General features: G+C 47.7%; 1 protein-coding gene across 2 annotated transcripts; it reads left to right on the top strand.

Annotated features, from left to right (window-relative positions):
* The first annotated feature begins 871 nt into the window (after positions 1-871).
* DNASE1L2 (deoxyribonuclease 1 like 2) lies at positions 872-18,118 on the top strand. 2 transcript variants are annotated; one of them, XM_081889341.1, is made up of 9 exons: positions 872-1,030; positions 9,225-9,372; positions 10,647-10,735; positions 12,239-12,322; positions 13,348-13,448; positions 14,363-14,475; positions 15,286-15,440; positions 16,058-16,154; positions 16,295-18,118. In XM_081889341.1, the coding sequence occupies exons 2-9, from the start codon at positions 9,235-9,237 to the stop codon at positions 16,346-16,348; spliced, it is 831 nt and encodes a 276-aa protein (XP_081745467.1). In that variant the 5' UTR covers positions 872-1,030; positions 9,225-9,234; the 3' UTR covers positions 16,349-18,118. The 2 variants fall into 2 exon arrangements, with proteins under 2 accessions (XP_081745467.1, XP_081745466.1); XM_081889340.1 differs by having other exon boundaries at positions 16,058-18,118.
* The last annotated feature ends 154 nt before the right edge of the window (positions 18,119-18,272 follow it).

The raw sequence follows: 18,272 nt of genomic DNA, 5'->3' as shown, positions 1-18,272 counted from the left end.
CTCCCCCCAACTTCCGCTTCTGGTCTGTTTCTCCTTTCACCCACTTTGCTACCTTCCAAAAGAAAAAAAACTACTAATAACATATTAATACAATAACCCCAAACCTAGAAACATAAAAATAACAATGGCTACATCCTATTATTTCTCTGTCTTCCACACATTTTCTAATGCTAATAATGTGAATGTTTATTTAAATCCTGCCATCAAGTCTATAGACTTTCTTTGTTTCTGCAAGTATAATATAAATGGTTCCCATTCTTTTTCAAAGTCACTGTTATCTTAGTGTGTCTGTCATTTTTGCCAGTTCTGCACAGTTCATCAGCTTCTCCTGCCATTGTTCTTTTAGGTTAGATTTTTAAAGCATTTTAAAATGCTGGGAAACCCAGCCTGATGGGAGGGGTATTAATAATAATAATAATAATAATAATAATAATAATAATAATAATAATAGCAACAACAACAACAACAATGGTCTATCTATTGTAAAAAGAGACTTGGTCTTGGGTATAAACTTTTCCATATATTTTGATAAGTATAAATAAAAAATTTAATGTCTTGTCCTCAGAAAAGCTTCACCTGTTGGATTTCTAACTCCTGTGCAGTTGTTGGACATGGAGAATTGGGGGAGGCACATAAATGAAATCTCTGTGGTTTTGGTGAGCGGATGGATCCCACCCTGACACCTTGTTATTTACCATCCCAAGGTTATGCAATGCACTCGCTTCTCCCAAGGCGGAGTCTGTAAGGCTTGTGTTTTTATAAAAAGTAGGCTCAGAAAATGCTTATTAATGTGTCTCTGCCCTGCCCAGCCTGGGGATGGGAACTTGCTGCATTTCATGTAAAGAAACTGCAGCGAGGTGACGGATGTTGCGCCAGAGAGAAGGGTGGGGACTGTCTTTCATTTCCATAAAACTTGGTGAGGAACCAAAAGTTGTGGAAGATTTTGCATCAGGACCGCACGGGGCGTCAGTGACTGGAGAGGCTCTGGGAACACCTCCAAACCATCTCTCCACTGCCTGTGGAACACACGGTAGGGACTAGTTAATTTTATTTTTTAAAAAACTATTTGACTTTATTGTGGTTTGGGGGGGGGGCTTGGACTTTTTTTCTGGAGGGGCTTTTCCTTCCTCTATCCTAATATTAGAACTTGGGATCACCCAGTGAGAGAGATTTCCTGGCAGATCAGGGGCAGATCAGAACAAGTCCTTCTGGGCACCGGGCGTGAGAAACTGATGGAACTCCTTCCCACAAGATATGTGGTGCTTAGGGAGGGAGGAGAAACCCAATTTAGTTAGGATTTTAACGTGTGCCTACCCAATTCGCTCTTTCCGAAACAATGCAGGAACCCCAAAACACAGCTCGTACCTCAAGATTTATATATTTTGATTTTATGTTGTAACCACCCTGAGATCTGTGGGTATAAGGGTGGTGTACATATTTAATAGATAAAAATAAAAACCCCACTTCCCCAAAAGTTTGCAATGCAGTTCCCCAACCAAAGGATGTTTACGAAAATGCATACATTAGGAAGAAGTGTGCCTAAAAAGGAATATATTAGTAGAACGAAAAGACGAAGATGCATTACATTTGGAGAACTTGCTTGGGAAATAACCAATGTACGTTATCAAAACCACAAACAAGAATGTGTTTATTAGGAGAAGTTCTCCCTAAAATGCTGTTGAATTTTCATTAGGGGTTTTTTTTTTTTTAAAAAAATAACAATAGTCATAAGTTGCTATAGAAATGTGGAGAAGATGTTTTAAGACTGGGAAAACGAGAAATGGCGAAGGCCAAAATGGGGACAGATTCTTTCAGCCCCTACCTACCTGGCAGGGTGGTTGTGAGATAACACGGAGGAGGAGACATCCTGTAGAGCCTGCCTAAAGGCAGGAGCAAAACAAGGTAGCAATTATAGCCCAGGTGATAAAATGAAACCTCCAGGGTTAGGAGCAGTCTACCTCGAAATACCAGCTGCTGAGGGGAAAAACAGGTGGAGAGGGCTAGAGCCTGCCTGCCTTGGTTGCAGGCTTCCTAAAGGCATCTAAATGATCATTGTAAGTAATCAGGATGTTGGAATAGATGGGGGTTTTTTGGTCTGCTCCAGCAGCAATCTTCATGGGATCTTTATAATCCCCAAGGTAGTCCAGTGGCTTTTTTTAAAAAAGTTTGATACTCTATTTACAACTAGCAAAACTGATGGGAAGAGTTAGAGGAGTATTGAACCAGAAAATGTTTGGAGAATGGAGAATATTTAAGGATTATATAAGATCATATTGTACCAACCACACCATATTAGCAGAACTTAAGTGATACTTGTAAACACAACAAATACCATTTATGGAGTAGACGGGAACAATATTAAAGAATATAAAACTGTGCGGGGAAAAACGACAGTACAATGAGAATGATTGGAAGACTCGTTTTGTCAGAAGTCTTTTTTATTTGTGTTTATTTAAGTATTAATTAGGAAGATTAAGGTTTTTTTATTAAGTAAATCTGATTTTTCTTTCTTTTTTCTGTATTTTCTTCTTTTCTTTTTTCTTAATTCTTTTTATTTAATTTTCTTTTTGTAGTATGAGATTGTAAATTCTTTGTATATGTGTGTAATTTAAATTAATAAAGATTATTTTTTTTTAAAAAAAGTTTGATATTCTAATGCTTATTTCTGGGAATGAAGGGTTAAATTCCCACAGTACCTGCCTGGACCAAAATAAACTTGCAATCTCCACCCACATGGTGGTGGTGGTTGTTTTTTTACTAAACAAACATTCGGCAGGAGAATCTCCTGCCAGCAGAGCGATGCCAGGATGTTCTTGCTGAACCACTGCCTGCAATGCTCCGGCCAGGTGGGAAGAGGCAAGACACCTTCGTCAGACACAGAGAACAGAGCAAGACGGAGCCTGCAAGGCTTCAGAGCAGCAGGGACAGGAGTTGGTGACAGAATTCGGAGTCAGGCATTGGTCCATCTAGCTCAGTATTGTCTAAACTAACCGGCAACACATCTCTAGGCTGCCAGGCAGGGATTTTCTCCTGCCTTACCTGGAGTAAGCCAGGGATTGAACCTGCGACCTTTTGCATGCAAAGCTGATGCACTGTCCGTGAGCTGCAGCTCTTCTTAATCAAGTACCCTTTTTGGCGAGGGGCAACCCTTGGGATGCAGGTGGCGCTGTGGGTTAAACCACAAAGCCTAGGACTTGCCGATCAGAAGGTCGGCGGTTCGAATCCCCACGAAGGGGTGAGCTTCCATTGCTCGGTCCCTGCTCCTGCCAACCTTGCAGTTCAAAAGCATGTCAAAGTGCAAGTAGATAAATAGGCACCGCTCTGGCGGGAAGGTAAACGGCGTTTCCATGCACTGCTCTGGTTCTCCAGAAGCGGCTTAGTCATGCTGGCCACATGACCCAGAAGCTGTATGCCGGCTCCCTTGTCCAGTAAAGCGAGATGAGCGCCGCAACCCCAGAGTTGGCCACGACTGGACCTAATGGTCAGGGGTCCCTTTACCTTTACCTAACCCTTGGTTTGTGGAAGAGAGACGTGGGAGCGCAGCTCTAATCGCTCCCTCTTTGAAGAAGCATAATGCCACCTTGCAAGGTGAAAGATTTGGCAGTGCTTGCGAGAGATACCTAAGCCACTCCCGGAGGGTGCCAAGCATCTCAGCGCACTGAGCGACGCCGATGATGAGAAAGTGAGCAACCACAGCCCGGGGCCTGGGTGTCGGCCTTGGGAGTCTGGCTGAGAGCTGCTCCCTCCAGAGACCTTGGGGGAAATAAACCCCTGCCAAGCTCTCAGCCTGGGAAGATTCTGCGACTGGGCGAGATTCCAAAGCCCCACAACCTTGAGAAGCTGAGGGAACATCTCTGCTGACATGGCAACACCTTCACGCCTGCCGTAGCCAGAGGCCTGGATGCCAAGACCAAGATGCAGCTGTGAGTCACTGGCTCAGAGCTCATCCAAGCCAATGGGATCCTTTTTTTCTTTCCAAATTTTTTTATTCATTTTATAACACAACTAAACAACACAAACAGAAAAACAAACAAATTCTTGTCTTATTCTTATTTTTTTCTAAACATTGTTAGATGAGCTTCCCCAAGTCCCCCCTATCTGATTTTCATTTTACCTCATCTATAGCAGTTTACATATATCATAATTTTAAACCACTTTTTAAATCACGCTCAGTTTTACCATAAAAATCTTCACATTTTATCACTTACAAATAATACTGTTTTAAAATACACTATCTTCTATTTCTAACCCTACAGCCTATATCCACTTCCAAAGCTATTCTAAGATTTAAATATTAACATGTTTTTTCAAATATTCTTTAAACTTCTTCCAGTCTTCTTCCACCGTCTCTTCTCTCTGGTCTCGGAGTCTCCCAGTCAGTTTGGCAAGTTCCATATAGTCCAAGCCGCTGGGATCCTGCCAAGATCCCCTCAGCGTCTTTATCATGGCTTCTCCCTCCCACCTGGTGGACTCAACTAGTCTCCAACTCACTCCTCTCAGCGGCCAGCCATCCAACTTTTTCAGACCCCAAACTGGGACACATGTCTTCCAGGATGCACTCCCAGAAGAATTTCCAGTGAATGGTGGTCCTCTGACTGCCGTAACTGAAAAAGTTGGGTTCATACACCTACCCACTGCAGTCTAGTCCATTAGGCCACATGGGGCAGTGCCCATCCGCTTCACTCAACATCTACCTGCCTCCTTACTCACAACAACCAAGTCAGGGGGTTACCCTGCCCTGCCAACTTCCTACTCGTCCCTTGGGTTTACAGAACATCAATGAAGGACCAGGTGCACAGCCCAGGAGTCATTTTGGACTCACAGCTGTCCATGGAGGCGCAGGTCAATTCTGTGTCCAGGTGTCTACCAGCTGCATCTGGTACTCAGGCTGAGACCCTACCTGCCCGTGTACTGTCTCGCCAGAGTGGTGCATGCTCTGGTTATCTCCCGCTTGGACTACTGCAATGTGCTCAATGTGGGGCTACCTTTGAAGGTGACCCAGAAACTACAACCAATCCAGAATGTGGCAGCTAGACTGGTGACTGGGAGCAGCCGCTAAAACCATATAACACCTACACTGTGAAAGACCTACACTGGCTCCCAGTATGTTTGCGAGCACAATTCAAAGTGTTGGTGCTGACCTTTAAAGCCCTAAACGGCCTCAGTCTAGTATACCTAAAGGAGCGTCTCCATCCCCATCGTTCTGCCCGGAAAGTGAGGTCCAGCGCCGAGGGCCTTTTGGCGGTTCTCTCACTGCGAGAAGCCAAGTCACAGGGAACCAGGCAGAGGGCCTTCTTGGTAGTGGCACCCGCCCTGTGGAATGCCCTCCCACCAGATGTCCAAGAGAAAAACAACTACCAGACTTTTAGAAGACATCTGACGGCAGCCCTGTTTAGAGAAGCTTTTAATGTTTAATAGGTTATTGTATTTTAATATTTTGTTGGAAGCCATCCAGAGTGGCTGGAGAAACCCAGCCAGATGGGCGGGGTATAAATAAGAAATTATTCTTATTATTAATGATAAAAACATAATAAAAAGCATACTGACAGACAGCCTAATGACAACAGAGACGCAGTCGCTCAGCAAATAATGAGAACCATCCTTCCCTCCTTTCCTTGAGGGCAAATAGATGACATTCTGCACAGAATTCTGCTTGATGGTTGCCATTAATTTGATCTTAATTTGATTTTAATTAATTTTATAATGAATGTTTTTAGAATGTTGGACTATTTTGATTGTTGTTAGCCGCCCTGAGCCCAGCTTCAGCTGGGGAGGGCGGGATATAAATAAAATTTATTATTATTATTATTTATTATTATCCTTATCACTCATGAAGCCTAAGGAGTGAACGAAAGCTGTGCAGACAGGAAGCACGAAGGGGTCATCAAGTCAGGCCACCTTCCTGGAAGGCGAGCACCGAGGAGGGTGGTGTTGCTCAGGTGTAAAGCTGCACACTTTCCTGACCCGCTTAATTTCCTCCTGGGCGAGCGAAGACGGATTCAGACACACAGGCGCCGCTCACCTCTCAGCAGTCAGCGGGTCCTGCGAACTGCCCTCATCGTACCGGCTAAGAGGTGATGCAAGCGCTCTTCCTGAAGTTGTCGAGTTCCTTATGCCTTTGAAGACCAGTTGCCCAGGGCTTCTCTTCTGGTCGGCCACTGTGAGAACAGGTTGCAGGAATAGCTGGGCCATTGGCCTGATCCAGCACCCTCTTCTTATGCTATCATAGGGTTGGTATATTCCCCCCCCCCAATAATTTTGATTACTACTTCCCTGCCTCCCTCCAACTGGTATCCCTTATCAATTCCAATCGCGCATTCTAACTCTTTACAACTTGTCTACATTGTAGGAATTGCCGTATTTTTCGCACCATAGGGCGCACCCAGTTTTTAGGGGGGGAAATCAAGGGGGGGGAAATTTTCCCCAGCCCCAAAGAGCAGCGTACAGGCTGCGCACAACCTCTCCCTGCCGGAGGGGTTGCGCTTGGCTATGGCACAAGCCAAGGCAGTGAGCAGGATGGATCCCGCTCGCTGTTTTGGCTTCCCCTTTAGCCCCGTGCAGCCTCTCCTTGCCGGGAGACGCTGCGCAGGGCTTTCCTGGCTTTCCTGGGAGGTGGGGGGATTCCCTCACCTCTCCCAAAAGCCCGCAGAACCGCGCAACCCCTTTAAAGAGATCGCGGCTTCTCCTGGCTTTTCTGGGCGATGGGAGAAGGGACTGATGCGGCCAGTCAGTCCCTTCTCCTTCCTGTGGAAAAGCCCGCAAGAGCGCACAGAGCTTGTGTGCAGCTCTTGGGGGCTTTTTCCACCTGCCTCCCCCCTGCATTCGCTCCATAGGACGCACACACATTTTCCCTCGCTTTTTAGGAGGGGAAAAGTGCGTCCTATGGTGCGAAAAATACGGTACTTCAATCCTGCTAGTGTCTTTACATTTTTACAATTGTCATTTATATATACAATAAATTTACTCCATTCCTTCTGGAATTTCTGCTTGCCCTGGTCTCCGATTCTGCAAGTCAGTCTGACCAACTCAGCAAAATCCATCATCTTTGCCTGCCACTCCGCAATAGTAGGCATTCCTTGTGATTTCCATTTTGGGGCCAACAAAGTCCTCGCTGCAGCTGTGGCGTACATAAATAGTCTTTGATCTAACTTCAGAATCTCACATATTGGCATATTTCAAGAGGTCAAAATCCGGACACAAAAAGTTGTTGAGTTTTTTTAGGGCAATCGCCCAATCGCCCCTCTGCCACGCCAGAGAGCCCAAATCACCCGAGCTTGAACCAGAACCACCAGCACACTTTAAAAAAAAACAAAACCCCAAAATCCAGGACATTTGCTTTAAAATGTAAAATTGCCCCAGGATGGGCATGTAGGACTCCCAAGAGAGGACATGTCCGGGAATTCCCAGACCTATGGCAAGCCTATCAGCTATCGTTTAGAGCTGGAAGCGGCGGCCGATGTCCATAGAGAATTGTGGGGCAGAATGCAGGGAGCCCAAACCAGAAACTACCGTATTTTTCTCTCTATAAGACGCACCAGACCACAAGACACACCTAGTTTTTGGAGGAGGAAAACAAGAGAAAAAAAATTCTGAATCTCAGAAGCCAGAACAGCAAGAGGGATCGCTGCGCAGTGAAAGCAGCAATCCCTCTTGCTGTTCTGGCTTCTGGGATAGCTGCGCAGCCTGCATTCGCTCCATAAGACGCACAGACATTTCCCCTTACTTTTTAGGAGGGAAAAAGTGAGTCGTATAGAGCAAAAATACGGTATTTCTAGTTTCGCCTCCATCCTCCTCCCTGCTGAGTTCAACAAGGACAACATTGAGACTGAAGATGCGGATATTGTTATGCTAGCATCTTCCTGCTTTTAGGCTTGTTTATATGGAAACATTTGCAATGATTAAAGATGGATTTTTGCAATTTTGCATTAACCTGCTTTTCAATTTTTTGCTTTGATTGTTTCCTTCTTGCATTATCAACAAGTTATTGTGCACTGGAAATTCTTGGCGCTTCCAGATAGGTGTATTTCTTTCGTGAGATGAGCTCTCCTCAAGCAAGCAATTTCTTTTGAAGTCCCCACAGTTTATCAGCTGCAAATCCGCAGTGTGTATTTCACTCACCCACACATTTAATCCGGAATTACCTTCCCATGGGAAATCCAATAAGTATGGTTCCATCTGAGGGCTTGCAAATGGGTCACTGAGATATCACGAGTGGCTCACTGGCAGCAGGTTTTCTTTCATTTATTGTAGTTTCCCTGGAAAATATAAATCTGGGTTAAGTGGATGGCAGATACAGGGCAGCATTTTGAAGATGATAATCTGTGGATGGCAGAGAGGGACAAATCTGTCAATTACGGACCCTCGTTTTTCCAAACTTAATTCAGTTCTCCCCCTTTCTGCATCAGTTTGCGATTAATATTATTATAATTTCTCATACAAATGTATCACCATGTCAGGGTGCATTTCTCCTCTGTGGGTTAAACCACAGAGCCTAGGACTTGCCGATCAGAAGGTCAGCAGTTTGAATCCCTGCGACGGGGTGAGCTCCCGTTGCTCGGTCCCTGCTCCTGCCAACCTAGCAGTTCGAAAGCACGTCAAAGTGCAAGTAGATAAATAGGTACCAGTCTGGCGGGAAGGTAAACGGCGTTTCCGTGTGCTGCTCTGGTTCGTCAGGAGCGGCTTAGTCATGCTGGCCACATGACCCGGAAGCTGTACGCCGGCTCTCTCGGCCAATAAAGCGAGATGAACACCACAACCCCAGGGTCGGCCACGACTGGACCTAATGGTCAGGGGTCCCTTTACCTTTACCTTTATTCCCCTCATGGAACTACAGTCCCCAGAGTAGTTTAACAACCAGTCTGTCTTCCCAGGAAACTTTGGGAAATGCTGCTCTCGTGAATGGAACAGGGGTCTCATAACAACTTTCAGCACCCTTAACAAATGACACTTCCCAGGATTCCTTGTGAGAAGCCAAGGCTGTTTAAACTGGTGAGATGCTAGAACTCAGCAGGGAGGAGGAGGAGGATGGAGACAAAGCTAGAACAGGTTGGCCCTGCCTGCCATGCACTCTAGCGCCACCTGCTGATGGGCTCCTTGCAGTCTGTCCAACCAGTCTCAGTGGGAACCAGCTACAACTGGTGCCACCCCAATGGGCCCTCTCTTGACCCAGTAGCTGGTGCTTAAAGCCCATAACTAAATATTCTCCTCCCGTCTCTCCCATTTAGGGGAATTACCATGAAGGTGTTGGTGGGCATTTCCGCCCTGGCTTTCCTGATGCAGGCAGCCACTCCTCTGAAGATCTGCGCGTTCAACATCCAGAGCTTTGGAGACAGCAAACTGTCTAATGAGGGGATCTCGGAAATTATTGTGAAGGTGAGAATGGAGCTTTGCAAGGACAGAATCCCCAACATGAGAGACCCAATACCAGCCCAGCTGCAGCAGACAGGTTTGGGAAGAAGAAAAATCTGGGTCTTCTGGCGGAGCTGACTGATGGGCAGGTAGATTGGCAGGGATTCCTGACTCCCACTTGTGCAAGAATAGCAGCAACAAGATGGCTTCCTCCCCATCCTCCAAAAACAGATTGCTGAAATGAAGGAAGGATGGGGTAACCAGGAATGGATTTTCCTGCAGAAGGACTGTGAGCTCAAAACAAATGGTGCTATCAAATTGTAGAATGATGCAGGAATCTCCATGATGGATGGCTATCCAACCTCTGCTTAGAAATCTCCACAACCTCCCTAGGGAGTCCGTTCCACTGTCCACCAGCTCTAATGTTTCCCATACTCACAGTAAGTAAAGGGACCCCTGACCATTAGGTCCAGTCGTGGCCGACTCTGGGGTTGCGGTGCTCATCTCGCTTTACTGGCCGAGGGAGCCGGCGTACAGCTTCCGGGTCATGTGGCCAGCATGACTATGCCGCTTCTGGCAAACCAGAGCAGCACACGGAAACGCTGTTTACCTTCCTGCTGGAGTGGTACCTATTTATCTACTTGCACTTTGCACTTCGAACTGCTAAGTTGGCAGGAGCAGGGATCGAACAACGAGAGCCCAACCCGTTACAGGGATTCGAACTACTGACCTTCTGATCGGCAAGTCCTAGGCTCTGTGGTTTAACCCACAGCACCACCCTCATCCCCATACTCAGAATAGAATCACTGAATTCATGAACACAACCTGAGGACTCCTCCAGACAACATATTTATTGCTCGTTCCCCTGATTCAGCAGAGAACTTTTCTAATGAAATTCTTCTTTACACAACTGATCTGGGGAACTTGCTGCCACAAGAAGTGGTGATGGCTGCTGTCTCAGGTGGCTTTAAAAGGGTCCCAGAAGGAAAAGATGAGGCCAGTCACTGGGTATTAGTCATGACATTAGTGGGGCTTCCATGTTAGCGACAGTCTACCTCTGAACAGCAGTTGGTGGCGAGCAGCAGCAGAAGAGATGGGTTGTGTTGGCCACCGTGGGAAGCCAGAAGTTGGACAAGATGGACCTTCCATCAGATCCAACAGGGCCCTTCTGGCATAGCTGTCAACTTTTCCCTTTTCTTGCGAGGAATCCTATTCAGAATAAGGGAATTTCCCTTAAAGAAAGGGAAACGTTGACAGCTATGCCTTCTGGTCTTCTTACGCACGCATGCTTCTTCCAGATCCTGTCTCGGTACGACATTGCCTTGGTGCAAGAGGTGCGGGATGCCGACCTGAGTGCTGTTAGTGAATTGCTGGAGCGGCTCAACAGGTAACACCATTCTAAATCTTTGCAGGCAAGTTGGCAGAACATGGGGGCTCTTCATATCAGGGTCGTGGGTTCAAGTGCCAACTTGGGCAAAAGATTCCTGCATTACAGAGGGTTGGATTCCATGAAGACTTTGGGCAGGCCTCGGTCCAGTATACCTGAAGGAGCATCTCCACCTCCATCGTTCTGCCCGGACACTGAGGTCTAGCTCCAAGGGTCTTCTGGCGGTTCCCTCGCTGCAAGAAGCCAAGTTACAGGGGACCAGGCAGAGGACCTTCTCGGTAGTGGCACCTGCCCTGTGGAACGCCCTCCCACCAGATGTCAAAGAGAAAAATAACTATAGTGGTACCTCACAAGACGAATGCCTCGCAAGACGAAAAACGCGCAAGATGAAAGAGTTTTTCACTTTTTGTGTTGCTTCGCAAGACGATTTTTCCTATGGGCTTGCTTTGCAAGATGAAAACGTCTTGCGAGTTTGCTTCCTTTTTCTTAAAGCCGTTAATACCCAGCGAATCCGCGCTCCGCAAGACGAAAAAATCGCAAGACGACACAACTCGCGGAATGAATTAATTTCGTCTTGCGAGGCACCACTGTACCAAACTTTTAGAGACAACCTCCAGGGTCAGATGTAGAGGGACACTGAAAGTCAGTGTCTGGAGAACAGCAGCAGGAGAGCGCTGCAGCCTTCTTCCCTTCCGATGGGCTTCCTGGAGGTGCTTGGTTGGCCACTGTGGGGTTCATAGAGTCATCTAGTCCAACCCGCTTTGATGCAGGGATCTCAATTAAAGCATCCATGTCAGATGGTGTTATGTACTGAGTTGAATAGGATCCAAAATGCAGCAGTCTGATTGGTCCTAGAACAATAGGACCCAGAATGCAGCAGTCTGATTCGTCCAAAGGAGCCACCCAATCCAGCTCCAGGTGGACGTGAATCCGCAACCTGATTGGCCTACAGGAGAATCCCAGAATTAGCCAATCACGTGGGGCCCATTGTGTAAATAATGTATATAAAGCAGACATTCTGGGGGAACTTCCATTCCTCACTACTCTGAGCTGAATAAAGAGCATGAAATCCACTCTCGACTGAGTATATTTCAGATGGCCATCCAAGCTCTGCTTAAAAAGGAATGAGAGTCTACCATCTCCCGAGAGAACCCATTCCACTGTCAAACAGCTCTTACCATCAGAAAGTTATTCCTGATGTTTAGTTGGGATCAGGAGGTTGGATGAGGCGGGCCCCTGGATCCTGCTCTTGCTATGAGAGCCATGCAGTGTGCAGGCCAGCTATTCTTCAAGAGGCCTACAGGTGTTCCTACCTGGGCTGCCATTGCTTAGGATGCGACAGCTGGATGGGAAAGGGTTTGGCAGGCGATGTGGGGGGGGGCACGTCTGCCTTGTTTTACAAGCCAGCTCTGTTTAACTAATTCAGAGTCCTTAAACTGTTGTTCTGCACACGTCCTTCTCTGCCTTTCCTTGATTTTCCCTCTCCCTCTTCTTCCTCCGCAGTGCCTCTAAGCACAATTACGCCTACGAAATCAGCGAGTCGCTGGGACGGGAGAACTACAGGGAAATGTACCTCTTCCTTTACAGGTACCGGATCAAATCAGTGCTTTGTGGACAAGTACATTCCTACATTTCAAATTGTATTCTCCCATTCATATTTTCTCATCTGAGTACACCCATCTTCAGAACTGCAAAAAAACAACATTATTATTATTATTATTATTATTATTATTATTATTATTATTATTGATTGAATGAATGAATTTATATACTGCTTTATTCCCAGGGGTCTCAGGCCAGTTCACAGAATAAAATCAAAACATAAAACCACAAAATACAGTGGTCTACGAACTTAATTCGTTCTGGAAGTCCATTCTTAAACCAAAGCGTTCTTAAACCGAGGTGCGCTTTCCCTACTGAGGCCTCCCGCCACCGGTGCACTTCAACCTACTTCCGGTTTTGCAGAGTTCGTTGCCCAAATTGTTCATTAACAGGATTGTTCGTAGACCACTGTACGTAATAAGAATAAAAACAACTCAATAGCCGCCCCGTCCCCCAAAGAAATACATTTTAAAAGGGCATAGGATGTAAATCAGATCAACCAAAGGCCCAGTTAAAAAAGAATGTTTTTGCCTGGCACATAAAGGTGTAAAATGAAGGCGCCAGGCGAACTTCCCTGGGGAGAGCATTCCACAGACATGGAGCCACTGCAGAGAAGGCCCTGTTCTCGTGTTGCCACCCTCCGACCTCTCAAGGAGGAGGCACACGAAGGAGGGCCTCAGAAGATGATCTCAGGGTCTGGGAAGGTTCATATGAGAAGAGGCGGTCCTTGAGGTATTCCAGTCCTGAGCCGTTTAAGCACTCAGAGCATAAAGAAACAGCAGTTACAAACACAAGCATGGGGTAGACAATCCCTGTATAATCTCCTCTATACGTCAGGCATACAGAGGGCCACAGTTCCATTTGCAGATTGTGTTCGCTGGATAGGGTTCACAATAGGGGGCTTTATCGACAATGGGATGCAGTCCCTTTCCCAGCTTACCTGGTAATCTGACTGGAGTGTGCCTGCATTGTTCCTTCGCTGACTCCGTCTGCCTCTGCTTTCTATCCAGGACAAAGAGCGTCTCTGTTGTGGACAAGTACCAGTACTCAGATAAAAACAATGCCTTCAGCAGACCGCCTTTCATTGTCAAGTTCTCGCCTCTCAACGCCAGTGAGTAAAACAGAAGGGATCCCCCCCACACAGACACACCCATTGACTTCATGGGCCCATAGCCCAAACTCCACGTGAGGCCAAGGCTGGACATTTGTAGCTTGGGAGCTCAAAGGGCTAGAGGTTGGCTCACAACTCAGGTGGGCCAACGGAATCGGGAACAGAAGGTCCGAATGGATGCTCTGGGCAGGCAGAATGGGAAAGAAGCAAAGTGAGGTTCATCATCAGAAGTACAAAAAAGAGTAGCATCTCCACCCACATCACTCAGCCTGAGGTCCAGCTCCGAGGGTCTTCTGGTGGTTCCCTCACTGTGAGGGAACCAGGCCGAGGGCCTTCTTGGTAGTGGCGCCCTCCCTGTGGAACGCCCTCCCATAAATGTCAAGGAAATAAACACCTGACTTTTAGAAGACATCTGAAGTCAGCCCTGTTTAGGGACGTTTTTATTGTGTGGTGTTTTATTGTGTTTTTAATATTTTGTTGCAAGCTGACCAGAGCAGCTGCGGCAACTCAGTCAGACAGGCGGCATACAAATAATAAATGATAGTGATGGGATAGCAAGGGGTTCTGGATTGGCAAATCCTGCCCCTCTAGAAAAGCCTTGAAGTCAGTGGTCGTGCCTATGTGCCTTTGGAGCAGTGGCGTGCAGTGATTTTTTTCCTGGGGGAACAGTGCGAGGGCGATTGGGCTACATCATGCGCATGACATCACAAGTCACACATGAATCACACCTCCCTCCCTAAGCTGGACAGAAGCTTCCTGGGCTTTGGGAAGAGGGTGACAAGGGGAAATTAAGGGGGCTACCCTAGTTCCCCTAGTCCACTGACCACACGCCAATGCTCTGGAGAACATTCCTGGCCCCTGAGTCCCGCAAGGGAATGAAAGGGCTCCCTATGCTAATCCTGCTTCTTTTGCAGAAGACGACGAGCTGGTCCTGATTCCCCTCCACACGGCTCCAAATGACGCCGTGGCAGAGATCGATGCCCTCTATGATGTCTACTTGAAGATCATTGACAAGTGGGGGACGGATGTACGTGCTTTTCTTAACACTTAAGATACTTTTTGTTGAATGTTTTCTGAAAAGAAGGACTTGTGGCCACAGCTTGAACCACCCTGGTTTGGGGTTTCAGATGGGATACATTCCCAGCTCTGTTTTGGAGATGCAGCCTCGGTCCAGTATACCTGAAGCAACGTCTCCACCCCCATCGTTCTGCCCAGACACTGAGGTCCAGCGCCGAGGGCCTTCTGGCGGTTCCCTCACTGCAAGAAGTGAGGTTACAGGGAGCCAGGAAGAGGGCCTTCTCGGTAGTGGCACCCGCCCTGTGGAACGCCCTTCCACCAGATGTCAAAGAAAAAAACTACCAGACTTTTAGAAGACATCTGAAGGCAGCCCTGTTTAGGGAAGCTTTTAATGTTTAATAGGTTATTGTATTTTAATATTCTGTTGGAAGCCGCCCAGAGTGGCTGGGGAAACCCAGCCAGATGGGCGGGGTATAAATAATAATAATAATAATAATAATAATAATAATAATAATAATAATAATGCCGGGGATTGAATCAAGGACCTCTAGATGCTTCACCCCTGAGTTAAGCCACTTGAACAGGATGTTCTGTTCCACTCATCCCACAATTTGCTGACCACTGTTGGAGACAGGACATTAGACCCACCTTCAGAATATAAGAAGGCCCCTGCTGGATCAGGCCAATGGCCCACCTAGTCAGAGCTGTTCCCACAGTGGCCCACCAGATGCTTGTGGGGAAGCCTACGGTCAGGATCCGAGTGCAACCGTGCTCTCTCCCCACCTGCGATTCCCAGCAGCAAATCTTCTTCCCTTTGTAGAACATGATGTTCCTGGGAGACTTCAACGCTGACTGCAGTTACGTGGGAAAGAACGCCTGGTCCTCCATCCGCCTGCGCACCAGCGAGGTTTTCAAGTGGCTCATCCCAGACTCTGTAGACACCACTGTGGGCAACTCCAACTGCGCCTATGACAGGTGAGGTTGGCCAAGCTGCCAAGTAGTGATAGATCTTTAGACCCCAGTAGGGCTCCTGACCATCAGGGACGCGGGTGGCGCTGTGGGTTAAACCACGAGCCTAGAGCTTGCCAATCAGAAGGTCAGCGGTTCGAATCCCTACGATGGAGTGAGCTCCCGTTGTTCGGTCCCAGCTCCTGCCAACCTAGCAGTTTGAAAGCATGAAGTGCAAGTAGATAAATGGGTACTGCTCCAGCGGGAAGGTAAACGGTGTTTCCGTGCACTGCTCTGGTTCGCCAGAAGCGGCTTAGTCATGCTGGCCACATGACCCGGAAGCTGTACGCTGGCTCCCTCGGCCAATAAAGCGAGATGAGCGCCGCAACCCCAGAGTCATCTGTGACTGGACCTAATGGTCAGGGGTCCCTTTACTTTTACAGCTCTTGACCAAGAGCCACAACTGGCCCGAGGCTTCTCAGCTGCCACAACAAGCCACCTCTCCTCTTTCTGCTCCTCCTCCTCCTCCTCTTGGAAGGACACTCAGCATCGAAAGTCGTCAGATGATCTCAGAGCAAGGGATCCAGGGCAGCCTCTCCAAAACAGGAGAGGACCACTCCATTTCTTTCCTTTTTGTGTCCTAGGATTGTCGTGAGCGGTTCAAAGCTGAGGAAGTGGATCGATCCCAAGTCGGCCCAAGTCTTTGACTTTCAGAGCGCCTTCAAGCTGAGCCAAGAGGAGGTAAATCACATTCAGTGTTTAAGCCCTTGGTCCAAACGGGGTTTCCCGTGGCTCGCAGTGCATGCTGGGAAAACAATGTGTTCTGGCTTTGGCGACAAGAGATGTTCTGAGCTTCCCTGTTGTTCTCTCCTCCCGCGCAGGCTCTGGCCATTAGTGACCATTTCCCGGTGGAGGTGACGCTGAAATCTCGCTGAAGCTCCGTGCGACCTCACAGCCTTGCTTTGACACCCCGTGCTGGAAAAGGGGTTCCGGCCACCCCTGGATCTTCTCACCCCACAGCTACATGTTCCCTCGCAGACGTACAAAGCTGCCTCGATGGACCTGTGGTCTATCCAGACCAGTATTGCCTCTTCTGTTTGGTAGTGTCAGCCAGCAGAGGAAACAACCCCTAAGGCAGGTTGCCAGGAACGGATCAGACAAGGAAAAGTGCTTACCATCTGATTTCATTCAATATTTACAGAGAGAGGCTTGGAACGCAGCCTCTCAGAATAATGGCCTTGTCCTGAGTGACTCTCCACCCCCTTTTCCTCCCACTTCCTCATTCATCATCTCTTCCACGGGTGGTGCTGAGGACCATTTGCTTCTTAGCCCTTTGCTCTCCTACTTTCAAGGCTCGCCATGTTCTGGGAGAAGGGGTTCAGGAATGCTTTCTTAAGACACTGCGTCCGTCAGCTGTTGCCCTCCTGGTGGTTCCTCTTCCTCCTCCTCTCCCATTATTTCCCAGCTTTCCCCCTCATCTGCCTCTGAGCTGTGACCTCCCTCAAACCCCAATTTTCTTCTTCTCTAGAAGGGTCAGGCTGGCCATTCCTCCTCTGCCCAGTCCCTGACAGGTACTCTAGCTGCTTCCTGAGCTCTTAGGCAAAGGAGAGCCTCTTCCCTTGAGATCTTTGTGGCTCACAGGTGGGAGAACCTGTGGCTCTCCTGATGTTGCTAGACTCCCAGTGCCCACCAGCTCTTAGCCAGCAGAGCCTGTGGACGAGGAGGATGATAACTGGAGTCCAACATTATCTGCAGGTCCTCCAGATCCTGTTTTTGCTAGAGATGTCGCTGCCAAGGATTCAACCTGGAACCTTCTGTTCTTCTGCTGACCTATTGACTTATGTGACATTGTCCACCTGTGTTGTATTCCACCTGGGCTGAGCTGGAGGGCACCAAAAGGCCTTCGAGAGATTCAGTGGGTTGCAGTGAGAGGGAGAGGAAACCTGTGGGTCACCAGACATTGCTTAGGGGGTTAGGGCTGTAGCTCCGTGTCAGAGCATCTGCTTTGCATACAAAAGGTCTCAGGTTTGATCCCTGGTGTCTCCAGATCGGGCTGGGAGAACCTTCTCAGCTGAAATCACAGAGAACTCCTACCAGTACATGCAGACCATTCTGACCTAGAGAAGTACCTGCCTTAGTAGAAGGCAGATTATCGATCGATGCCCCTTGCTGGACTACAGCTCCCCATCACCTCTGACCACTGGCTAAGCAACATTTGGCAGGCCACAGGCTACTCCCACTTAGCACACTGGATTGGCGAGTCCATTGAGCTCTGATTGACTTTGGGACTAACCTACCTCATGTGCTGGTTGTGATAAAAGAGAGGAGGGAACCGTAAGTACACAAGGAGAGTCTGCTGGATCAGACCAATGGCCCCTCTGATCCAGCATCTTCTTCTCCTCACCTTGGCCCACCAGATGCCCCAAGGACGACCCGTGCACAAGAGCCCTCTACCCTCCTGTGGTTTCCAGCAACTGGTATTCAGAGGTACTCCTGCCTCCAGATGTGGAAGCAGAGAAAATTCATCATGGCTACTAACCACTGATCATTTCCTCCTCCATTAATTTGTCCAGTCCAGCTACCCAAGTTGATGTCCATCACTGCCTCCCGTGGGAGTTCCATAGTTTAACTATGTGCTATGTGAAGAAGTACTTTCTTTTAACCGCCCTGACCATGGATGCATGATAATAAATAAAATAAACGAAGCCCAGTCTCCTGTTTTTAAGGCATAATCACCACTTTTGACTCCACAGACCCTGTTAAGTAAGTTTAAAATAGTTTACTTACTAAATCCAAAGGTCTGGTATGTGTGTTATTCCATGCAGCAGGAAGGAGATCCAGAGGTGTTGCACAAGCCAG

This window comes from Podarcis melisellensis (assembly GCF_964234715.1).
Source record: "Podarcis melisellensis genome assembly, chromosome: 14".
Lineage (NCBI taxonomy): Eukaryota > Metazoa > Chordata > Lepidosauria > Squamata > Lacertidae > Podarcis > Podarcis melisellensis.
This window is presented reverse-complemented; position numbering and strand designations above follow the sequence as displayed.

Excerpts from the sequence above, each read along its gene's own strand:
- DNASE1L2 (XM_081889340.1), top strand. The coding sequence starts at position 9,235 with ATGAAGGTGTTGGTGGGCATTTCCGCCCTGGCTTTCCTGATGCAGGCA. Across the intron at positions 10,736-12,238 it reads TTGCTGGAGCGGCTCAACAG|TGCCTCTAAGCACAATTACG; the intron begins GTAACACCATTC and ends CTTCCTCCGCAG. Across the intron at positions 15,441-16,057 it reads TCCAACTGCGCCTATGACAG|GATTGTCGTGAGCGGTTCAA; the intron begins GTGAGGTTGGCC and ends TTTGTGTCCTAG.